Source organism: Onychostruthus taczanowskii, unplaced genomic scaffold (genome assembly GCF_017590055.1).
Source record: "Onychostruthus taczanowskii isolate IOZ18803 unplaced genomic scaffold, ASM1759005v1 scaffold10, whole genome shotgun sequence".
NCBI classification, from domain to species: domain Eukaryota; kingdom Metazoa; phylum Chordata; class Aves; order Passeriformes; family Passeridae; genus Onychostruthus; species Onychostruthus taczanowskii.
This window is the reverse complement of record NW_024496526.1, coordinates 5,890,332-5,909,967: the sequence shown is the minus strand read 5'-3', so window position 1 is coordinate 5,909,967 and position 19,636 is coordinate 5,890,332. Positions and strand designations below refer to the sequence as shown.

General features: G+C 36.2%; 1 protein-coding gene across 5 annotated transcripts in view; it reads right to left on the bottom strand.

Annotated features, from left to right (window-relative positions):
* Positions 1-358: 358 nt before the first annotated feature.
* Positions 359-19,636, bottom strand: part of PTPN4 (protein tyrosine phosphatase non-receptor type 4) — a 103,775-nt gene continuing 84,497 nt past the window's right edge. For 4 of the 5 annotated variants that reach the window (XM_041404377.1, XM_041404359.1, XM_041404351.1 and 1 more), the window contains exons 16-27: positions 19,371-19,530; positions 16,403-16,486; positions 16,261-16,317; positions 14,807-14,963; positions 13,174-13,340; positions 11,634-11,724; positions 11,487-11,548; positions 10,573-10,719; positions 8,156-8,284; positions 6,583-6,731; positions 3,500-3,635; positions 359-1,095 (exon numbers count right to left, since the gene is read on the bottom strand). In XM_041404377.1, coding sequence (XP_041260311.1) covers positions 1,009-1,095; positions 3,500-3,635; positions 6,583-6,731; positions 8,156-8,284; positions 10,573-10,719; positions 11,487-11,548; positions 11,634-11,724; positions 13,174-13,340; positions 14,807-14,963; positions 16,261-16,317; positions 16,403-16,486; positions 19,371-19,530 — 1,426 coding nt within the window. In that variant the 3' untranslated portion in view covers positions 359-1,008. Of the gene's footprint in view, positions 1,096-3,499; positions 3,636-6,582; positions 6,732-8,155; positions 8,285-8,900; positions 9,017-10,572; positions 10,720-11,486; positions 11,549-11,633; positions 11,725-13,173; positions 13,341-14,806; positions 14,964-16,260; positions 16,318-16,402; positions 16,487-19,370; positions 19,531-19,636 lie in introns of those variants that run through there. The other variant, XM_041404384.1, reaches the window with a different exon arrangement.

Below are 19,636 nucleotides of genomic sequence, written 5' to 3'. Positions count from 1 at the left end.
TTCATCAAGTTGGCAGAGGTGCCTTTGCTACAGAGAGTAGCACACAGGTACTTGTATAACTAAAGAGGGAATGGTATTTCCATGACCCCTTGTGGTAACATATTCCAAGCACCAAGGGCCATTTTAAAAATCTGAACCCATTAGGATAAATATGACAGGACAATACCACCCCCATGGAATCATGAGTGCCTTTAACTGGATGTATGCTGTAAGTCTCAAGGCACTTAAGGGGTTAAGACATAATGCATGCACTAGTTCCCATCAAATAATCTGAAGTCACACAAATCAGAATACACCAGTGTATGACACACAAGCTGTGCCAAATAAATGCTGTTTACTTATATGTTGGTTTTGTAAAATTTTTATTGTTATTATTTTGTACAAGATGCTGGTAAGTGGGCATTATGCAGCTACTGCTGGGTTAACAGATGCCAGCTCTCCTCTAACAACCAGCTGGTCTCTAGTAAGGGTGTAGGACAAAGTGTGCTGCATCAGTAGGCAGTGTGTATCTATCTAGTATTGGCAATATTGCTAATGTTGTAAAAAACAAAACTGTGAGAGTCTGTACATAGTAAATAAACCTAGCACTGGAAAAAGACCATGGCTTAGTGTATGTTTTCATTTGTTTTTCATTTTAAGAGACATGGGTGTAAAACAGAGTGAAATAATTCCAAGCCTTGTTTGTAGCAATTCAACCAGAAGCGCAGTATATGGCACTACAATGAAATATCGTAGATCACCCTGAACACAATCAGTTCTTTCAGTTTATGGTCTGTTCGGAGCAAATCACGAAAATAAAGTCTTCAAACAGATGAAGGTTAGAAGAGTTTCAGAGACTGATTTTGTTTCAACGTAAAGTGCAACAGTGCTGAAGTTTTCAAAGTCCTTTGTCAATTCTTTGCTGTACTTCACTATCATTTCCTGCAAGCAGTATTATGGCACAAAGAATGTTGCCAGTTCATTATAGAGGACAGGACTCCTCAATTGATATCATAGGTTTTTTGCTCTTTACTTATGCAGTGATGCTTGTAAAGGTTTAATAAATCCTTCTTCATACACCTTCAAAATAGCTTCACATACAAATCTGTACTGACTCTGAAAAGAAAAGTAGATTCAGTGAATTGAAAAGAAATGCAATTGAAAAATGTCATTTGGAAACAGAAAAGGCCTCTAAGATTTCCCCACCCCATTCTCTTGACAGGCCAAGAACTGTGCTTCAAAGTTAGTTTAGGAAACACAATACAAAAGGAACTTTAGAGGAGAACATTTTGTTTCTCAACAGAAGAATAGGATGAATGGCACTTTGAAATATATACCGAAAGTCTTACTCAAAACCCCGGTATTATTATTACAACATCACCTATTGATTAATTTTCTGCACTTTATTTCCTTGCTGAAATTTCACTGACCTGAGGTTTCCATGCTCTTGGATTTAGAAGCCATAGCTTCAAATCACTTTTTCATACTTGCATTAACTCAGGCATGATACTGGCACATCCCTGTCAGAATCTGATTTAAAAGAAAACTGTTTCATGTTTTAAAAAACCAGACCTCCTGTTTCTTAACATTATATAATGTCTAACTCTTCAATGCATCCAAGTCTAGCACCTACATACACAGAGGTGACTAACAGTTTGTTTTATTCAAATGAAAGTTAAAAACCCGACAGTAATCAAATTAGAACATAATGAAAACAAACTGAAATAAATGCAAAGCACCACAACTCACACTGCATCCTGCACGATGTGTCTATGCTGGTTAGAACTCCAGCACACCCGCACTGTCAGTATTGTGGAACAGCTCTCTATGCAGCAGCTAGTGATGTCAGATGTTCAAGGGAACACGACCATACCTAGCACTAGAGGCACTATTTGCTACCCTGTGTATACGAAGCAGTTCATTTCTCTCCACTGGGGTTTGTCCCCAGCGCCCCCGCGAGCCCCTGGGCACACACGGGCCGAGCCCGGGCTGCCGGAGAGGAGCAGGAACGGCTGACGGTCATGAAACCTCAAAAAAACCCCAACTCCTTTATTAGACCTTCTCCCTCTGATGCACTAAACACCTGCTTTTCATTGAATCTTGAATTTTTTTGTTTTCTAAGAAAAATGAGGAGACAAGATTATATTGAGCGCATACTGTGAAAAAATGCAGTCAGAACCCTCGCAACTGCAACTCCTACCTTCACTAATAACACTTTCTCCCCCTCTACATATGTTAGAGAGACTGAAGAAACAAACAGTCACAAACAGCAAGAGCCACCCTTTGCTATTTTTCATGTATCATGACCTTTCTCATCCTTCCTGTGCCAGCTGAATACAACAACTTTTTAGTGAAACATGAGTTCTGGAACATGAATTCAGCAGCACTGAATGACTGACGAACTAGAAATGGAGACACATACATACTTTCTGTCAGCCTTAATACTCTCTGAAGAACAAAAAAGTTTTATTCAAATTTTATTAGAGGAACAGCAGCAGGGACATGAAAATTACAACAGCAACTACCTTCAAGTAATTGTGATTTCATACTCGATCTAGTGCCTTTTCTCCTTCAAGATGCTGTCTCTCTAAATGCTGTATACTATGAGTAAAACTACACCAATTACTCATGATTACTCTTTCAAAAAAATAAAAAAACCCCTGGAACTATCCAAATTTTGGAATGACCAAAAATCCAAGTATTTTTTTTTTCCTTTCTGAAAGACAACACTAACATTTTCACCCTTTTTAGGTACTTTCTAAAAATGTGAACACAAACTGCTCTTAGAGATAAGCAATTCCTGACTGATACAATTACAAGTTTCTAAATCTGTTCTAAAACTCTTACAAATCTGAAATATAATACTCGAATTATCTCACAAAACCCAAACCTTACAGGTGCACGAAATGTTCTGGTATCTTAAGGTATGAAACCCCCAAAAGAATCCTTTAGTAAGTTACTTTTTTTAGACTAAAAAAAAGGTATTTAGGATTGCTTTGATGCATCTCGCATGAGATATAATTACATTGATTTTTACAAATATTATTTCTCTGATAATTTCCCTTAAGTCATTAACAGGGCATAGTTAAGGCTTGTTTCCATTACAACTAAGGCAACGTAAAATCACTGAATTTCATCACTGAAGTTTTTTCTTGCGTGCCTTGGTTCTTTCTGTGTTTATCTTTTATACTATTCTGATTCTTAACACCTGGGATTAGGTTCCTGCTTTCTTCTCTGAGTGATTTTTATACTGCTGAAAATTGACTCTTTTTGTCATTATTTGCCAGGTATCCCTGAAACAGCTGCTGCTTTTTTTTCAAGTTTTCTCTGTGGAAATTTAAAGAATTGCTCCTTTCAATAGCCTTAAGAATTTATTTTTGCCTGGAGCCAAGGCTACAGCTACACTGGGTAAAGGTGATCTCTGCATTATGATCAACAAGTGCATTAAAAATCCATCCTGTATGACTGGATCATAGGAAATTATTGTTCTGCAACCCAGAACAGCAGGGATGATACTCACAGGTGTTTGGATCATCATGGCTCTTTGATCTCTCATGGTTCTTACAATATCTAGAGGATAAACAGGCTGATTGCACTCAATGAGACACATGGCTGTCTCCATCGTGATCAGAACCCCTGTCCGGCCAATCCCAGCACTGGAACAGCAACAAAAACACAAAGTGGAAAATGAAATCAAGTGTCTGGAGTACAATTCATACTTAAAGACCTTCCTTCTCCTGGATTCTCAGGGACCATTATGGCTCCATACTGCTGGGGCAGGGAAGGACTGGTCGTGCCTGTGTCTGGAAGCAGCCTCAGTCCCGCCTGAACAGAGCAAAGCCCATCAGTGCAGAACTGCCATCCTTGGAGGAGGCACTGCCTCATCCAGCCATTCCCCTGAGCAGAAGTGACAGAGAGGTCTGTTAAGAGCCCATTACAAACCACACTCACATCCAGAGGATAACAAAACACCAGCGTATGCTGGACACATGTCAGTTTGACCATTGCTGAAATGATGATTTCTGGAATGTTGGGCCAATAAAATCATATTCATGTCCTTCAAGTGATGCATACCTTCCTATTTCCAAGTAAAAGAACAATTACTAGAAACCTCTGTAGGGTGACAATAAGGATTGTTTTCTTGTTATTAAAAGGAATACATGAGAGCAATCCCTTCCAAGACAAGGAAGTACCATAACATACACATCTCAGAATGGCAAAATGATCAAGAGAGTTTACAGACAAACATTTTTTCCTTAAAAATAAAACAAATCTAAAGACTCACCTACTTTGTTTTATGTACACATATGCTTTTTCAGAAGTAGCAAGCCGTAAAGACTGAATATTTAACTCTGAATTCAATGAACAGTTTCAAATTTTTCAATTAATGTTGCGCTTTTGAAATAGACAACAAATGTTTCCCTATACTGGAATATAGGGCCAAATACATATTTTGAAATGCCAGCATTATCCTAACTCATACAATAAATCAAAGTATTTGGATCTAAAGTGATTAATATAAACACTTCAAACTTTGAAAGTCACTTGTTCTGATTTTAAAGTCTGGCTAAACTACTATTTAAATCTTTGTCCAGGAGGTGGCATTAAAGCTACTCTATATTACAATGATGTCATAAGAATTTTAAGACAAGATGTACATGTGCTGGTTATATAAAATGATTCAGTAATATTTATATTTCTAGAATTTATACGTATAGAGCATAAAGGCAGAATGCTTTATGAAATCCGAGCACAAACAAACAGTAACTGCCAAGAACCTAATGACTCATTTTACAATTTCAAAAGATTCAGAGGGCAACCACGATGGAAAATGTGATAATTTCCTATGACAAACATAAGGTGGGATAGGACTCTTCAGCTTAGAAAAAGAAATCACTGACTGACGGAGTAGAACACTGAGACAGGGTATGAAAATGATGAAGGGCATGGACAGGATGGGTGGTTCCTATCTCATCTAGAACAAGAATTAGAAACTGTTCAACAAAACTAGTAAGACCTTGTAAAGATAAAAATAACCATATGGCACAACATCAGAAACTAGTGGTTTATGCAGCTCAGTATAACAAAAACCTTTCCAACTCCTTATAATCTCTGTGGGTTTGGACCATTTTGTTTTTAAATTATTATTATTATTATACAAAATAAAATAATTTTCTATTAGCTACTTGGATTCCTCACACTAAAGTTGGTGGCTTAGTCCTGAAAACAAATTTTATTACACTGAAGAGATGTTAAAAATAGAGTGCATGCACCATATGGAGGAACACCTGGGCTCCTTCTGCTTGACTCCTTACTGGAATTTGGTTATACTTCCCAACAGCCACCAAGTTGGGCCAATTAAGTAAATTATGCTCAACTGTGATCATCCATCTCTTTTCTTCTGTGAAACATAATTTTTTCATAAAGCTTCAATTACACACTGAAATTATCAGTTTGGAGCTGAACTTGCGCCGAATGAAACTGGTCCTCCTCTCCAATGTTGTTGTTCCAGTGTTTCTGCACTGTTTCTATCATAGAGGGTGTATTTGGCTGCCATTTTCACCATCTTTTGACAACCTTATTAACCAAAAGTATATCAATAATGGCAGCTGAGAAGCAGTATCAGTTAAGACACTGGCATTCTGGTGTCATAACAAACATAACTAGTTTCCCTAGTTAGTAAGATTCACCCTGACCTGCATAAAACAGAACTAATGAAATAAAATTTATGATACACAAGGTGTATTTTTCTTTTTCTTTCATCTCCTTCAATAAATGTCTAGTTTACTTGTAGTCTTTAAATTTATTTCATCCCTTACATTTCTCAGCTTCTCTCTGAAAAGAACTACAGATGCCTGACTCAGGAACACTGACTCTCTGGGAGTATTCAGAATTGAGAGGTCAAATATTATTCACAGAACTGTTCCCCAAGAATTGTGGTAGCACATGTTCATTTGAAAACAACTGGTATTATTCAAGTTTGCTAATCAAGTATTTAAAAAATATTAAGATACAGGAATGGACAATGCTATTAACAAAGTACTGCACAAGGAAAAGAAAAATCACATTTCATGTGTATGTAAAGATCTAAATAACAGTTATTTTAACTCACGACAAAGGTAAACTGTTGGGAAAAATGTCTCATCTAAATCTAAGTATCAAAATACCACATAGCCTAAGACTGCAGACTCGAGAGAAAATGTCTTCTAATTGATCTTTTAATAAACCATCCGCATTTTCCACTATGGATCATTTCCACAGCTACTCTAGAGCTTTGTAGAACAGGAACCTATTCCTCGTGGTTACCAAGTATCTCTTGCCATTTCCCTGAATTATTATGTAGACTGGTACCACAAGCATTTAAATTGCAAACAAAACAAAACATCCCAGCAAAATGCCTGAACAGATCAACACATTCAAAATCTTGCTTATTGAAATGTGATTGCCACATTAAATATTTGTTTTATTTCAATGTTGAGTTTTCTTGTCATCCCCAAAGCTGATACTATTAAATATTTACTTCAAGAACAAAGCACAGAACAGCTATCTGATGACAAAAAGTTCACTTTGATGATTTAATAAAGTTGGAAAAAAATGTGATACCTGCAGTGAACAACAACAGGTTCTTCTCTGCCAGCCCTCTTCTTTCGCACAAGACACACGAAATCGAGGAAATCGCTGGAATCATCAGGAACCCCATGATCAGGCCATGCTATGTACTGGATTTGGGTTAGCTGGCGACTTTCCTCTTTCTAATCAGAAACATGAAATTTAATCAAAGGTAATTCAAATCCCATTTAAAAAAGCTCCAAAAATAATAATAAAAATAGCACATTCATAGCAACTTGTACCCATAATCAAAGTGGCTACAGGCAACTAGCAGTGCTTTGTTAGTGCTAACCATCAGTCATCCTGAATTTTACAATGACTTTTTCTTTTTTTTTCTTAAAAGTAAAAAAGGAAATCCACAAATGCTTACATCTTCAACAGGTGAAAAAAATTACAGAGCACATAATAGAAAAGCAGTTCAAGGATACCAGCAATCTAACTGAACACTGGATGTACAAGAAGGTGGTCATATTCTTAGCATACCAAATTTAACAGAACAAGATAGCATCTTAAAAGATCAAATGACAGAAGTGGGGTAGGGAGGGGAGATCAGACATAAAAGGTTTCCTTCAGACCCTGTGTGAGCATCAGCGCTGTTTTGGCTTGATCTGATCCTCTTATACCTACAAGGCGCAATGACTTTGGTTTCCACTCCCTCCCGGCCCTTGCTCTGGTATCACAAATAAAATCAATCGGCCTCTGGTGAGGGGAGGGGACAGCCCGGGCAAGCAGAGTCGAATTCCAAAAGCAGAGGAGCTACTGCACTTTAAATAGCCTTTAGGCACTGAATCATTTACAGAGATTCCACGGCTGATAGCAGATGAGCAATTGTCTCAACAGGACACAGGGCAGGAATTTTAACTGCAAATTGACGAAAAGGCAGCTCTATAAAACTGGCTTCTCAACTGGTAACTCAAGAAGCGAGAAATAAGTATGTGAACTAAATTCCAGATACTCATTTCCAAACATTTGACACTGAAATGCTGGCTGGGGAGGCTCTGAAACACATGCCCTGAAAATCATGCAATGCATGTTCAAAAAGGTCCTTGTTTAAATGTAGTCACCACTCCAGATTAATTTTTCAGCAGGATTTCTCTTCCATCATCTTGCACATATTGTTCGAGATGGAATTATTAAGAACTATTTGCCACAAAGACTTTTCATCACCATCAGTGTGATGATGAAACACCTCTAATGTCTCAAGTTCTGAAAACATCAAGGGAACAACAAGTTTCTCAACTTCTTTTACTACTCTTTTTCTTTGGCCAGGTTATGAGAGACACCAATAAAAACTTTTAGGATAAATAATATATCCTTCATGTGATCCAATTAATATGATTATGAAAAATGAATCTGTGTGATATTTTCACTTATGAAAGGTTTGTTATCATTCTGTGGACAGAATTTCCCCTAGGAAAGCACATGTCAATGAGTAGTTTTCTAGAGGGTTCTAGAAACAAACAGTTCCATTTACATGGATATGCCACCAAGTAGAAAATCTACGTATGTTATGGGTCGTTTCCCAGAATTCTGCAGATTAACACTTGAAAATATATTAAGATTTTACCTCCAGATTAGTCAATGTCATTTCTCGAAAGACATAAGCAGGATTTCCTTCTTCTGAATGGCAGGTAATCTGAAAATTCCCATATGATGAGCTTCCTGATGGCTCTGGCCAGTACTGATGGCATTTAACCTAAGGTCAACACATTTTTAAAGATGCCTGTGTTTAAATTCGGGGTATAATTTTCATTTTCTCTAGTTCTTATACCTTTATTTGTTACAGATTATTTAGATAATTTTGTAATCACTATTTAATTACTTACCAAATAGACTCTGTAACCTAATTACTGTTTATAAAATAAGGTATCACAGAGATTTCCTGTTTCTCTTTCCAAAAGGACACATGCACCAGCATTTGCAGTTAGTTTAACTGAAGATGAATGCCTTTAACCTCCATTACAATTTTTTAAAGAGTTTATCTATAAATATTCCATCTTAACACTTGAGTGAAAAAGATGCTGCTTCATAATAATTTCTGACTTCCAAAACCCTAATCTGATCTTCCCAAAGTACATTTATATGGGAAAAGAACAAAAAAAAAAAAAAAAAAAAGGGAAATATGCAACAAAAAGTTGCTAAGCTAATGTAGAAAACAGGGAGATGAATATGGTGGACTTCAAGGACTCCCAATCAAGTCCTCAAATGTGAATGAAAACTTCAAACACTATGGTTTTCTGATATATGGCTTGAATGCCTAATTACAGAGGTCATTTCAGCTCAAGTGTACTTTTGCATTTGCAACCCACCTGGCGAATCTTTAAGAGCAGCCAGATTTGCAGACTTCCTGCTCCACTGAGACATCCCGGCATGCAGTGGGATAGTGATGTCAGAAGCCTCATGATCAGCTTTAGAGCAGGGAGTCTGCCTATGGGTATAAGACAGATAAGTCCTTTTATTTCATTATTAAGCAGCTCTCCAAAGAACTCCACAAATATCATTATTGAAGGGGTGGGGGAACCTCAGAGAACTGCTATTGCAAGTCTGTTCTTAGCAGATCTGCAAAGAAAACTCAAAGTAAAAGGGCACTTGTACTGAAATTCCCTCTAATTGTGTTTACTTAGGAGCAGGCAGCATCATGCAAACATTGAGTCACTGAAAAATGGTTTAAAACCACTGCAACTTCCCTTCAATTATTTTAATTCTATTTAGAGTCCTGACCTCACAGCAAGTATATAGTTGTTAAAAAATCAGAATATATACAGGCAGCAGAACTACAGTCCAAGTTGGTCAGTACAGCCACAACCCACTATAAATCCATCTTCACAAGAAATCCTGATATGGAGGAATTCCACTACACTATTATTGCAGACAGTAATTTCTGTCTACACACTTAACCAGCCAGTGCTACTGTGAATGCTCCAGACTAAAGCAAGTAACTCTGGAATTACACTGTGTGTATGACCACATTGATTTGCCTATCTCCAAAGGATAAAACTGCATGAAATTCAAAGCTATTAAGGAGAAACTACAGCTTAAACCAAAACCAAACAAGCCACAAAATACACCTGAGGCCTTTTATAGTACCATACACAATTATTTTTACTAATTGTAACTCTTAATTACTCTATTACTGGTATTCTATTTTAACACATCTTATATAAAATTAAAGGGCAATTATTATTTTACGTGATTAAACAAATCTTTATAACAGAATAACATTTTATGGGAAATTTTAGAGTTCAAGTTTTAAGAAAATCCTTGATAAGACAGCCATCCAGGCATGGGATATTAACGCTACAAAGTTGGATTAGGCTGCCTTAAAAATTAATCTCACTACATATCAAACAAGTACTCTATGAAAACTGAAGGAACTTCTTGGAGCTCCTTAATTTGAAGTTTAGAGTAAAAAAGTTCTACGAAGCTGAATTCTAGATGCTTTTTACTTTACAATAAGGAAGCAAACAAAGTAGACAGAGTATTTGAGGAAATACATGAAGAGTTAAGTGCATTTCAGCACGGAGCAAAGTTTAACTATTGACTGTATTAACAACACCAGAAGGTCTAAAATCTAAGACTCAACTAGGAATGCACTGCTCTTATGAAAAACAGTTACAGAATGATAGAACAGTTCTGACTGGAATGGACCTTTAAAGACCATCCAGTCCAGCCCCCTGCAACAAGCAGGGACCTCTCCAACTAGACTGAGTTGCTCTGAGCTCCATCCAACATGACCTTCAATGTTTCCAGAGATTGACATTCACCACCTCTGAGCAACTTGTGCCAGTATTTCACCACTCACATTGTAAAAATTTCTTCCTTATACCTACTCTACCTACACTTTTCTAGTTTAAAACCACATCTTCCTATCCCCTTGACATATTTTACACCATCACAATATATTCCTCTAATCTTTTAAAGGCTAATCACTAATAGTTTTTTAGAAGATTATGGCAGTGGCATTTAAGGAAATGTTTTACTTACTCTGCCCCGTTCTACTTGAGTTGTTAACATCACAACCATAGAAGAGCCTTGCTCCCAAGTCATCTGCCAAAAATCAGGACAAGTGTTCGGTAATGGACCTTGGCAAGCAATGTACTGGTTTATTATTGTGGAAGAAGGGATTTCCATCTATGAGAAGACAAAGTCATTATTTCAATTTCTACAGGAAATGAAAGTCAGGCATCAGACATTTACAGTTTAGTAACTAATTTTTTAAAAAGCATCCATGACATTAATTCTATTTCTTAAAGGCTAGCAAATACGAATTGGCACAGATAAAAATTCTTTGAGTGTCTCACATGCAAAATCACTGCAAAGATTCAAATACACTTTACATATGAACTGACAGTCATGTAGTTGCCATAATGAAGATTAATGGGTGAAAAAATAAATGACAGAGCAGTTGGCAAATAATTCAGGTGCAAATATTTCTTGCTCTATGGGTTTTTGACACTGGCTTTTAAAACACAGATCTCAGAATTTAATATCTGGGGTTTTTTCATTAAAGTAGGTAGCTGTAATTTTCTGTTACTAACCATGAAAAAAATAAGATGCAAAAGAAACTGATGCCAAATGAAACTTTACTGTTGTTGAACACAACTGTCAGAAAAGTAATCAGAAAAGAAGAATTAATTGCTCTGGAGATGGCTGGTTTCAGTTTGCATTTTTTCACATTAAATGCAGGGCTAGACTTCAACATTTCTGAAAACATGTGCCACAAAACATTAGGAAGGAAATATATCTACAGGAAATTTCAAATCACCTGACTAGAGGCTTAGTAGCCATTCTAGTCTGAACTAGATTTATAAAAAAAAAGATTTTTATATCAATTTTTTTTCATCGAGAAACTGTAGAATTACCAAATGTCAGAAGCACTTCTGAAAAATACTACTCACATTTATATAATTTGCATTGATGTAATCTTCATTACTTTTTAAAATAACCCGTGTAGCATCATCTGAAAAAAATTTTAGGAAGATGTTAGTTATTTAGTAACCACAGGAAAATACTTTCAGAGCACATATACACATAGCAATACTTACAAGGCGAAATGTCTCTGTATCTATTTTTGGAAATGTTTTGAGGTAATCTGGCACAAGACATTGTCATTCCAGGCTTTTTCCTATACAATTGCTAAAAGACAAAGCTGATGGTCAGAACATAATAGATACAATAGACTATATTATTTGCCTAAATATAATTTCTTCTAAAAAGAGATGCTTTTTAGAACATAAACTATGGAGCAACAGTAGCTTCAACAAACATGAAAATACTTTTAAAAATAAAGCACTATAAATTTAGTTATGCTCTGGGATCACTGAAAATGACCAAGATGTAGCCAAAATTTGTTTAAAGAAAATGGACATTAAATTTCAAGCTTTCACTAGAACACTGATCCAGATAAAAAGTAGTATTGTATAGTGGTAAGTGAATTCATTGATACTGACATCCCACTTGCTCATTTGGGGCAAGCAGATTATGTTGTGTATAGGCATCTACCTATGTTGCACTTCTTTCAGTTAGAATTTTTGGTTTTGTCCCCAGACATCCTTCTGTATTCCAAACACTGTAGAGCCAATCCTGGTTACCTTGCACTTTTTCAGCACAAAATTGCCTTTGAGAGGTTCCTGCCCTTTTATGCCTCAGTCATGCATTGCAACAACCCTTGTGCTACAAAAAATATCAGCAAAATGATCCAGGTTCAAAAAAAGCAACTTAAAAAACTTTTACACATTGAACCTGCTTGGGAGAATAAAACTTATATTAAAGCAGAATTTTAAATAACTTAGAAAAAAAATCTGCTCTTTCTAAGTATAAAAGAAAATTTTACCAAAGTTCTTAAAGAACAGTATATAAAATGTATTTTATAGATATACGTTGCAAAGTACAATGCTAGGTCTCCATTTGGTGAGGAATTCACAGGATTTGCACTGCTGTGTTTTACAAACCTACTGTTTCCTGCTTTAAGCCACCTGATCTCATGCATTTTAGAGGGATATCACCAAGGCACAAGTCACTGCTGAAGAAACACCATGGCCATCAGCAGCTTAATGCCCCACAGAAAATGCACTACTGTTCTGAAATATGTCAATAAAAATCAACTATTTATAAAATACACAGTTACATTAGCCTTTAACATTAGGGCAGTATTTTCCATTGGTTATTTTACCTTCCCTCACCAAAAATGCCTATAGAATGTCAACAGCTCATTGTTATTCAGTTTCTACAGCAACTTAGGAAGGAATGAAGGCTTGAGTACAGGACGCATATTTTGGTAGACATTCTTCAACCCTCATCTTTATGAAAGTATTTTATTAGCATGTCCCTGATAACCACAAAAAGTGTAAGTAATCAATAAAGCTATTTATAAAAATAAAACCTAGGGTTAGGTATTCTTAATTTGCACATACAATACAGGATTGATTTTTTCCTTGGTTATTTTTCTTTTGAGAATGTAAGACAATTGTTTTCCTAAAGGATGCTGACTGTACTGAAATTTAACTGTAATGTGCTTAGTTTAAAATAATTGCTCTCCCAAAAGACGTGGAACTTGCCCCCGGCTCCAGGCGATCCGGTACTCACATCAAACTGAGCCAGGACAGTTCCAGTGATAAGCCCCTGTGCTAACTGAATCATGGATTCCCTCAGAGCATTGTCATCCTGATGGACACCATCAAGTGGAGATTTCTCAGGGATGTACTGAAAATCAGGCTCACTCTCCAGCTTCTCTTCCACAACATCGTAGACAGCTAGAACAAGAAAATGTATGAATGCTCTGAAAAAGCTGTTTGACTAAAGCTGGCTGTAAGTAATTTATTTAAAATAGCAAAACCACCACATTTCTCCAAAATCCACACTTATTAGCACATTGATTTTAGTCCCCATCAGCAAGGACAGGGAGCCTTTACTGATCATTATAATCCATGATAAAACTATTTTTTTCTTTGGTGTAATAGTAATTTTAAGTGAAAGCCCATCACTGACAGGTAAAATTTTGATCAAAACTCACATTATACCCTGCCTTTTCTGACATAACTCTCAAATCTCAGATTCTCATATCATGCCTTTGATATCATTACAGCTGCATTTACATTTTACTTGCAATTCACTTAGAATTCATTTTAGGCTTCAGTAATTAGGGCAAGATGTGCAGACCACCTGAGAAAATTGCATTTAATACATGGCATTATAAAGGTATCAATGCTTTATGTGTGCCTTACCTGTAAGCTCAGAAATAATATGCATCCTCTGCTACACATAACAGACATATGCTGTTCAAAAGCCTGTTTTTAAATTATTTTACATCACTACAAAGAAGGAAACCGGCAACTCCTCACTTCTACAACTCACATGATTTTTCCTAGAATACAAAGGTAATCAATATGCAAGGGGAAAGATAGTTTGTTTTAGAAAATGTGCAAACAAAGCTCATAATTTTGTCTGAAAAGAAAGTAAGCACACAAAAGCTGCAAGAGAACTTACACACGGAATGACAGCACATGTAAGTGGGGAATGCAAATTAGGGAATAAGGCAAAAATTTTTATGAAGTGGATGAGGTACTCTGCAAAAGTAATTTAAATTATTCCAATTATGCACCAATATTTTTCATTTTGCTTTTTCCTCTCCAACTTCACAGTAGTTAGGAGGTGCAGCAGAATTAAATCCAGTGCCCATCTGCTGGCTATGATCCAACAGTGTATTTTGTGAATACACAGCACAAGCTTTTATTTAGACTGCAATTTAGCACTTCTACTAAGACTCCTCAAGTAGAAATGTTACTAGTGGTTTTGGATTGTTTGAAAAATATATGGAAGGATTTTGTATGTATTGACCTCCCATGTCACCCAAACACTGAGTATTTGGTGAGGGGTTTTTTGTTAAATTTTCCTTAAGAGCATAATAATAACCTTATGAAATACATTCAATATCCATATAGCTTTCTGGACATTTTTATCAATTAGAGTGAGAACAAAATTTAAATTAGCTCACTGTTAGAAATATTTTATGTCTGACTGTTTTATTATTTTGCAACACTTAGTTATACAGAGTTCCTTAGATTCTGGGGTCAATACATTGTGTTGTTGCAATTCCTTTTCAGGGAAGAGAGTTATTTCTTACAGGTCAAACATTCCATCCCAGGACACAAAATGGAGGTTAGAAAATGAGAGCAGGGTGTGGATTTTTATTTTGAATTATGATGTACAAGGCACTCACCATTGGGTCGAACTAGGAGCACAAGTTCCCCTGAGTGTCTCTCACAGCTAGCTTTAATGAACATTACAACTTGGTCGTGGGTATGCTCTGCTATGTCCCTGCCATTAATCAGGACAACCTGGTCCCCTTCGTTCAAACGGGGGACACACAGATCAGCCTGCAAGGTTGAGGGAAAAAAAACACAACCATCTGTAACACAAGCCATTACCAATTTCTTACCTTAAAATAACAACTTAAAGCAACTATACTTGGGCTCTCGAATCCTAACAGCCCTGTTGCTATGGTTGCTGCACTGTATTCAAATGATAAATCCAAAAGTTACACAATACACAGGCAGTGCCATTCCCATTTGCAGCTGGGAGGTGACTGGCACTGTAAAGTGTCTTTCAGCAGCTGTTACTCTACCCCTCAGCTGATGCAGAAAGCTCCTCTGTTTGAATCACCCTTTGTACAGGCAATTAAAAAGCAGGATGTTTTTATCTTTGAAGTGAGGGGAGAAACATGGCAAAACCGTGTCCAAATCAATTTCACAGGCTTAAATGCTTCAGGTCTGAAATACTGCAATGGTAATGGCAAAAAACAATGCACAACTCTCAGTAATCTCAGGGAGAGGAATCAGGTGATAAAAGTTGTTATTACAACCACAGTCTAAACATCACTGCAGAAAAGAAAGAGCACAAGCCATCACCAACTATCTTCTCCCTACAGAGTGAATGTTTAAAGCCAAAACTATTCACATTATTAAATATTTCAGGGATAATAATTAACAAGATACATGAAGAATGATTTCAGCAAAAATTTCAATACTTTCAAAGAGTAAAAAACACCAAAATAAATGGTTAACTCCACTCTAACACCTATTGACAGAACTGACTCCAGTCAGCTGAATACCAGGTCAGTATTTCTGGCAATAAATTAACAAATATTGTGCCTAGTTTGAAGACACTCTTATAGTCACTAAACATCACTAACAACACACAATCAGACCTGATGAATGATTCATAATGTCTGGTTTTAATCTACATGTTGGCTTTACTCAGCTACATCTGCCACTGAAGTAAGACATTTGCTATTTTAGTTATTTTTAACACTCTTTCAATATGTAATTTATGTGAAATTACTGAATGTCTATATCTAAAAAAAGCAATAAAGTAGAAGTATTTTTAGGATGGCACAGCTCAAGTACCAGTGCATACTGAGCATCTGTAACGCCTTGTAATTTTCAGAAATTAAACTTTGTTTCAGCAGGAAAAAAATACTTTTGAGGATTGAAGAACTTTAAAAAATATCTTATACAGCCCCATCAAATTCTTACTGCATGTAATTTGCTTTATTCTGATAATGCTATAGCAAAACCTAATTTTCATAGGCAGCTAGAAAATAATTTATCATTTTCACTGCCTACTTCAAGATACACAGATATTGCTACCAAGTCTGCTTTTTTGATAACTTACAGGTGTTCCTGGAGCTACCCTGGACACTATTACCGGCATCTTCTGATCATATCCACCCTTTAAAAACAAATTAAATTAGTAAGAAATCCCAAATGTCAGAAAATAACCTTAATAAACGTAAAAGGAATAGATGTACTGTTACCTTTACATTGAAGCCAAACCTTCCGTTTTCATCTGGTTTCATTCTGATCATAACAAGATTGTCATGGGGGACACCACCATTGGGCTAATAGACAAAAATTATATTATATTAGTATATATTTTGTTCACAGTTAGATTTTGAGGATATTGTGTTTAATAATTCTGCAGTTTCCTTATCAAATAACTGCTCCTGGACACTTGAGAAAATATCAAGCAAGAACAGAAACATCTTGGGTTTGCATAAAAGGAAAAAATTACACATTTAAGAGTCTTGGAAATAACTGATTTAAAAGGCCTGTTCTGTTGAAGCAAGCTCAAAGTAAGAAAGAATATTAGAAAAGACTAACTGGCTTCAAAACAATAATAAAAACAGCTTATCAACTGGAAATTTCTTAAATTAATTTTAATTACTACCACAGTGAAGAGCTGCAATAAGAATGTAATACAATGAAAGGAAGATAATTGAAGATGTCCTTTTGTTTCTATTAACTGCAATATGCCAGGTAGGAAGCAAGGAATTCCTGATTCCCTATCCCTTACTCCATTTCCAGTCTGGTGGAGTATGAGCTGTGACATATGCTCTGCACTGATTCACCTCTGAAAATTTTAGATTCTTTCTTCTTGGTTTTATTTGGATGACAACACTGTTAAAGGAAATGCCAATAAACTGAGGAATACTAGCTACCTTTTTAATCTGAAAAAAACAACTTAGTGCCATTTAAGTGATTATTAGCTGGTTCCCATCTATATTTATTTCACAGACAGAACATTATCTAGTATTTCTATAGTTCCTACAGTGAGAATGCAAAGTAATAAAGAAATGTGTTTCAATGTTACCAGTTACAGCAAAGCAGAAGCCTCATACTCAGAAAGATAAACACCAAACTTAAAAAAGCAAATATTTTTTTATGTTAGAAAGTTCAGAACCTGGAGTTTCACTAGGCTAAAGAAGTATGCACAACTTGGCTCACTAGAAGTTAACTCAGCTGCAGGTGTCTTCTGTTCTTGGTTAAAACAAAACAAAATTCGCCAAATGCATTCATAGTAATGAAAAAGTGAAAAATTTGGGCAAGTAATGGCACAAGAAATATTAATGAAAAGGAAAGGTCTTAGGAAGCCTGATCATATGCCAGTCATTTCAGCCTATGCTCACTGGTGTGGGAGATCAGACAGAATGAACACCAAGTGCTCACCTGCAGCATTTAGCAGCTTTTGTACCACTGCATTCCCCAGACAGAAAGGAAATGCTAATTTCCTGCTTTAACATGCTGTTTTGAGCAGAAGTTTATAATGCAAACGTGCAGAGAGCACTGTATGCCATCATTAATGTGTTTGACTGAAGGGACTTTGACCACACATGTTTCAAGTACTTTAAAGTACTTCTGACATTCTCAGACTGGACACTTAGGGATTGCAGATGGAGTAAAAAGTTGTCATTCCTCTATGTGTTCTACTACCTTTCAACACAGACCCTCCATACAAGCAACAAACCAAGGAAATCCAATAGCTTTATGAAGTCAAAATGGTGAGGGGTTTTCTCTAAAATATTTGAGATGGAACAGCAGAAGACTTTAGCAGTGCAGGAACCAGAATTCTGGTCAGAAAAGGAATTTTGAAACAAAACAACATTCCAAAAATTTCAATCATGCTATGTTCCTTCTTCTTCAATCCCCAAAATAAAAAATCATCAGCAGACCGAATTAGATGTTCAATTACAACAGTGCACTGCCTTCAGCAAGACTGCATAAATGTGTCCCACTGAAGCATAGCAAACATCACACTGACAATGCACAGAGAAAAAACAGTCTCATTCACACAGCTGTGTTGGTTTTGCAGAACTAAAAGGAGTTAAAAAAACAAGTGAAAGTTATTTTTGTCAATTTAGTAAAGATAACAACACAAGGAAGAAAAACTTGATGACTAAAGAGAGTTATCTTTCAAAACAGAACAGTACTTTAATGTGACTCAGGTAAGCACTTCCTGAAGACAAAGCTGTTACGAATTCTGTTTCATTATTTAATTATAACAAAAAATTTTACAACATTCCCAAAACACTCAAAAACTTAAAACTTTCACTTTTGAGTCTTTTATTAAAACCCCAGCTATGAAATGAAACAGGGGCTTTAAGGGAATCTTAACTTTGTTGTAAGGCCTGAGAGAACAGAACACCATAGGTTTACAGTTCAGGATGCAAAAAAAACCCAAACTAAGGCATTTCTAAATATCAGTACAGGGAGGTGACTCACAATTTTGAATGCCTGAGGTTGACAAAACTGTTTACACAGTATTTTATCTATCTGGATGTTTTCCCTTCCTGCAACACGTTTTTTTGTCCTATTTACTGTTCACATCAATATAAAATCTAGAACCATTGGAAAACTTCTGGAAGGACAAAAATCACAGAAGTGATCAGGGAGATCTCTCCTCAGTAAGACAATCAACTGACTATCGTAGTCATCTCACACATGCTTGATTATGGAAAAAGAACTTCTGCTCATATTTTTGTATTTGCTATCACAGGCCTCTTGATACTCTCTTTCTTGGAAATTCTGAAGAAATGCAACCACAGACTCAAGAAGCTTCTCTTGATAAAACTACTATAGAAGCTGGTAGGCATTTTCAGGTTTAGTTTTTTAGCTAAAGCTAGATTAAACACCTGCAATATCTTCTTTAAAATTGATGGCAAATGAGTTCTCAAAGAAGAGGTTGGGCAGAAATTTCTGCATGTGCTGAAAAGCTAACGCTCAAAAGGTTTGCATAACCATCCCAATGTAGTGGTTTGTTGTCAATTGACAAAGCACTACTCCAGCAGCTGGAGTAAAGCCAGCTGGAGCCAGTGAAGGGACAGTAATGCTGCAAGGTAATGCACAAACACAGCAGCTCTGAAATGCTTCAGAACCAAGCTCATGTAAAATAGGACAATCATTCTGATTAAAAGCAGAATGGTTCAACTGGATCACAAAACTTACAGTGGATTTTTCAGGTGATGCAGGGACATCAAATGTTTCATTAATATGGTTATCCAGTTCTTGCTGTGAGTGTGAATGATGAATTTGGTTCCAACTGTTCTTTTTAAATTGTTTGGGTGGTAACGCTGGAGGCTGCCCATCTAAAGGAGTCTCTTGAGATCTAAATAACAAAATAGAAATATGAAGTGGAACAATCATGAGATATTGACAGCTCTTTCAGGGTTGCAAATAAACTGAAAATGTTAGAAGAAACTCAAGAGTTTGAG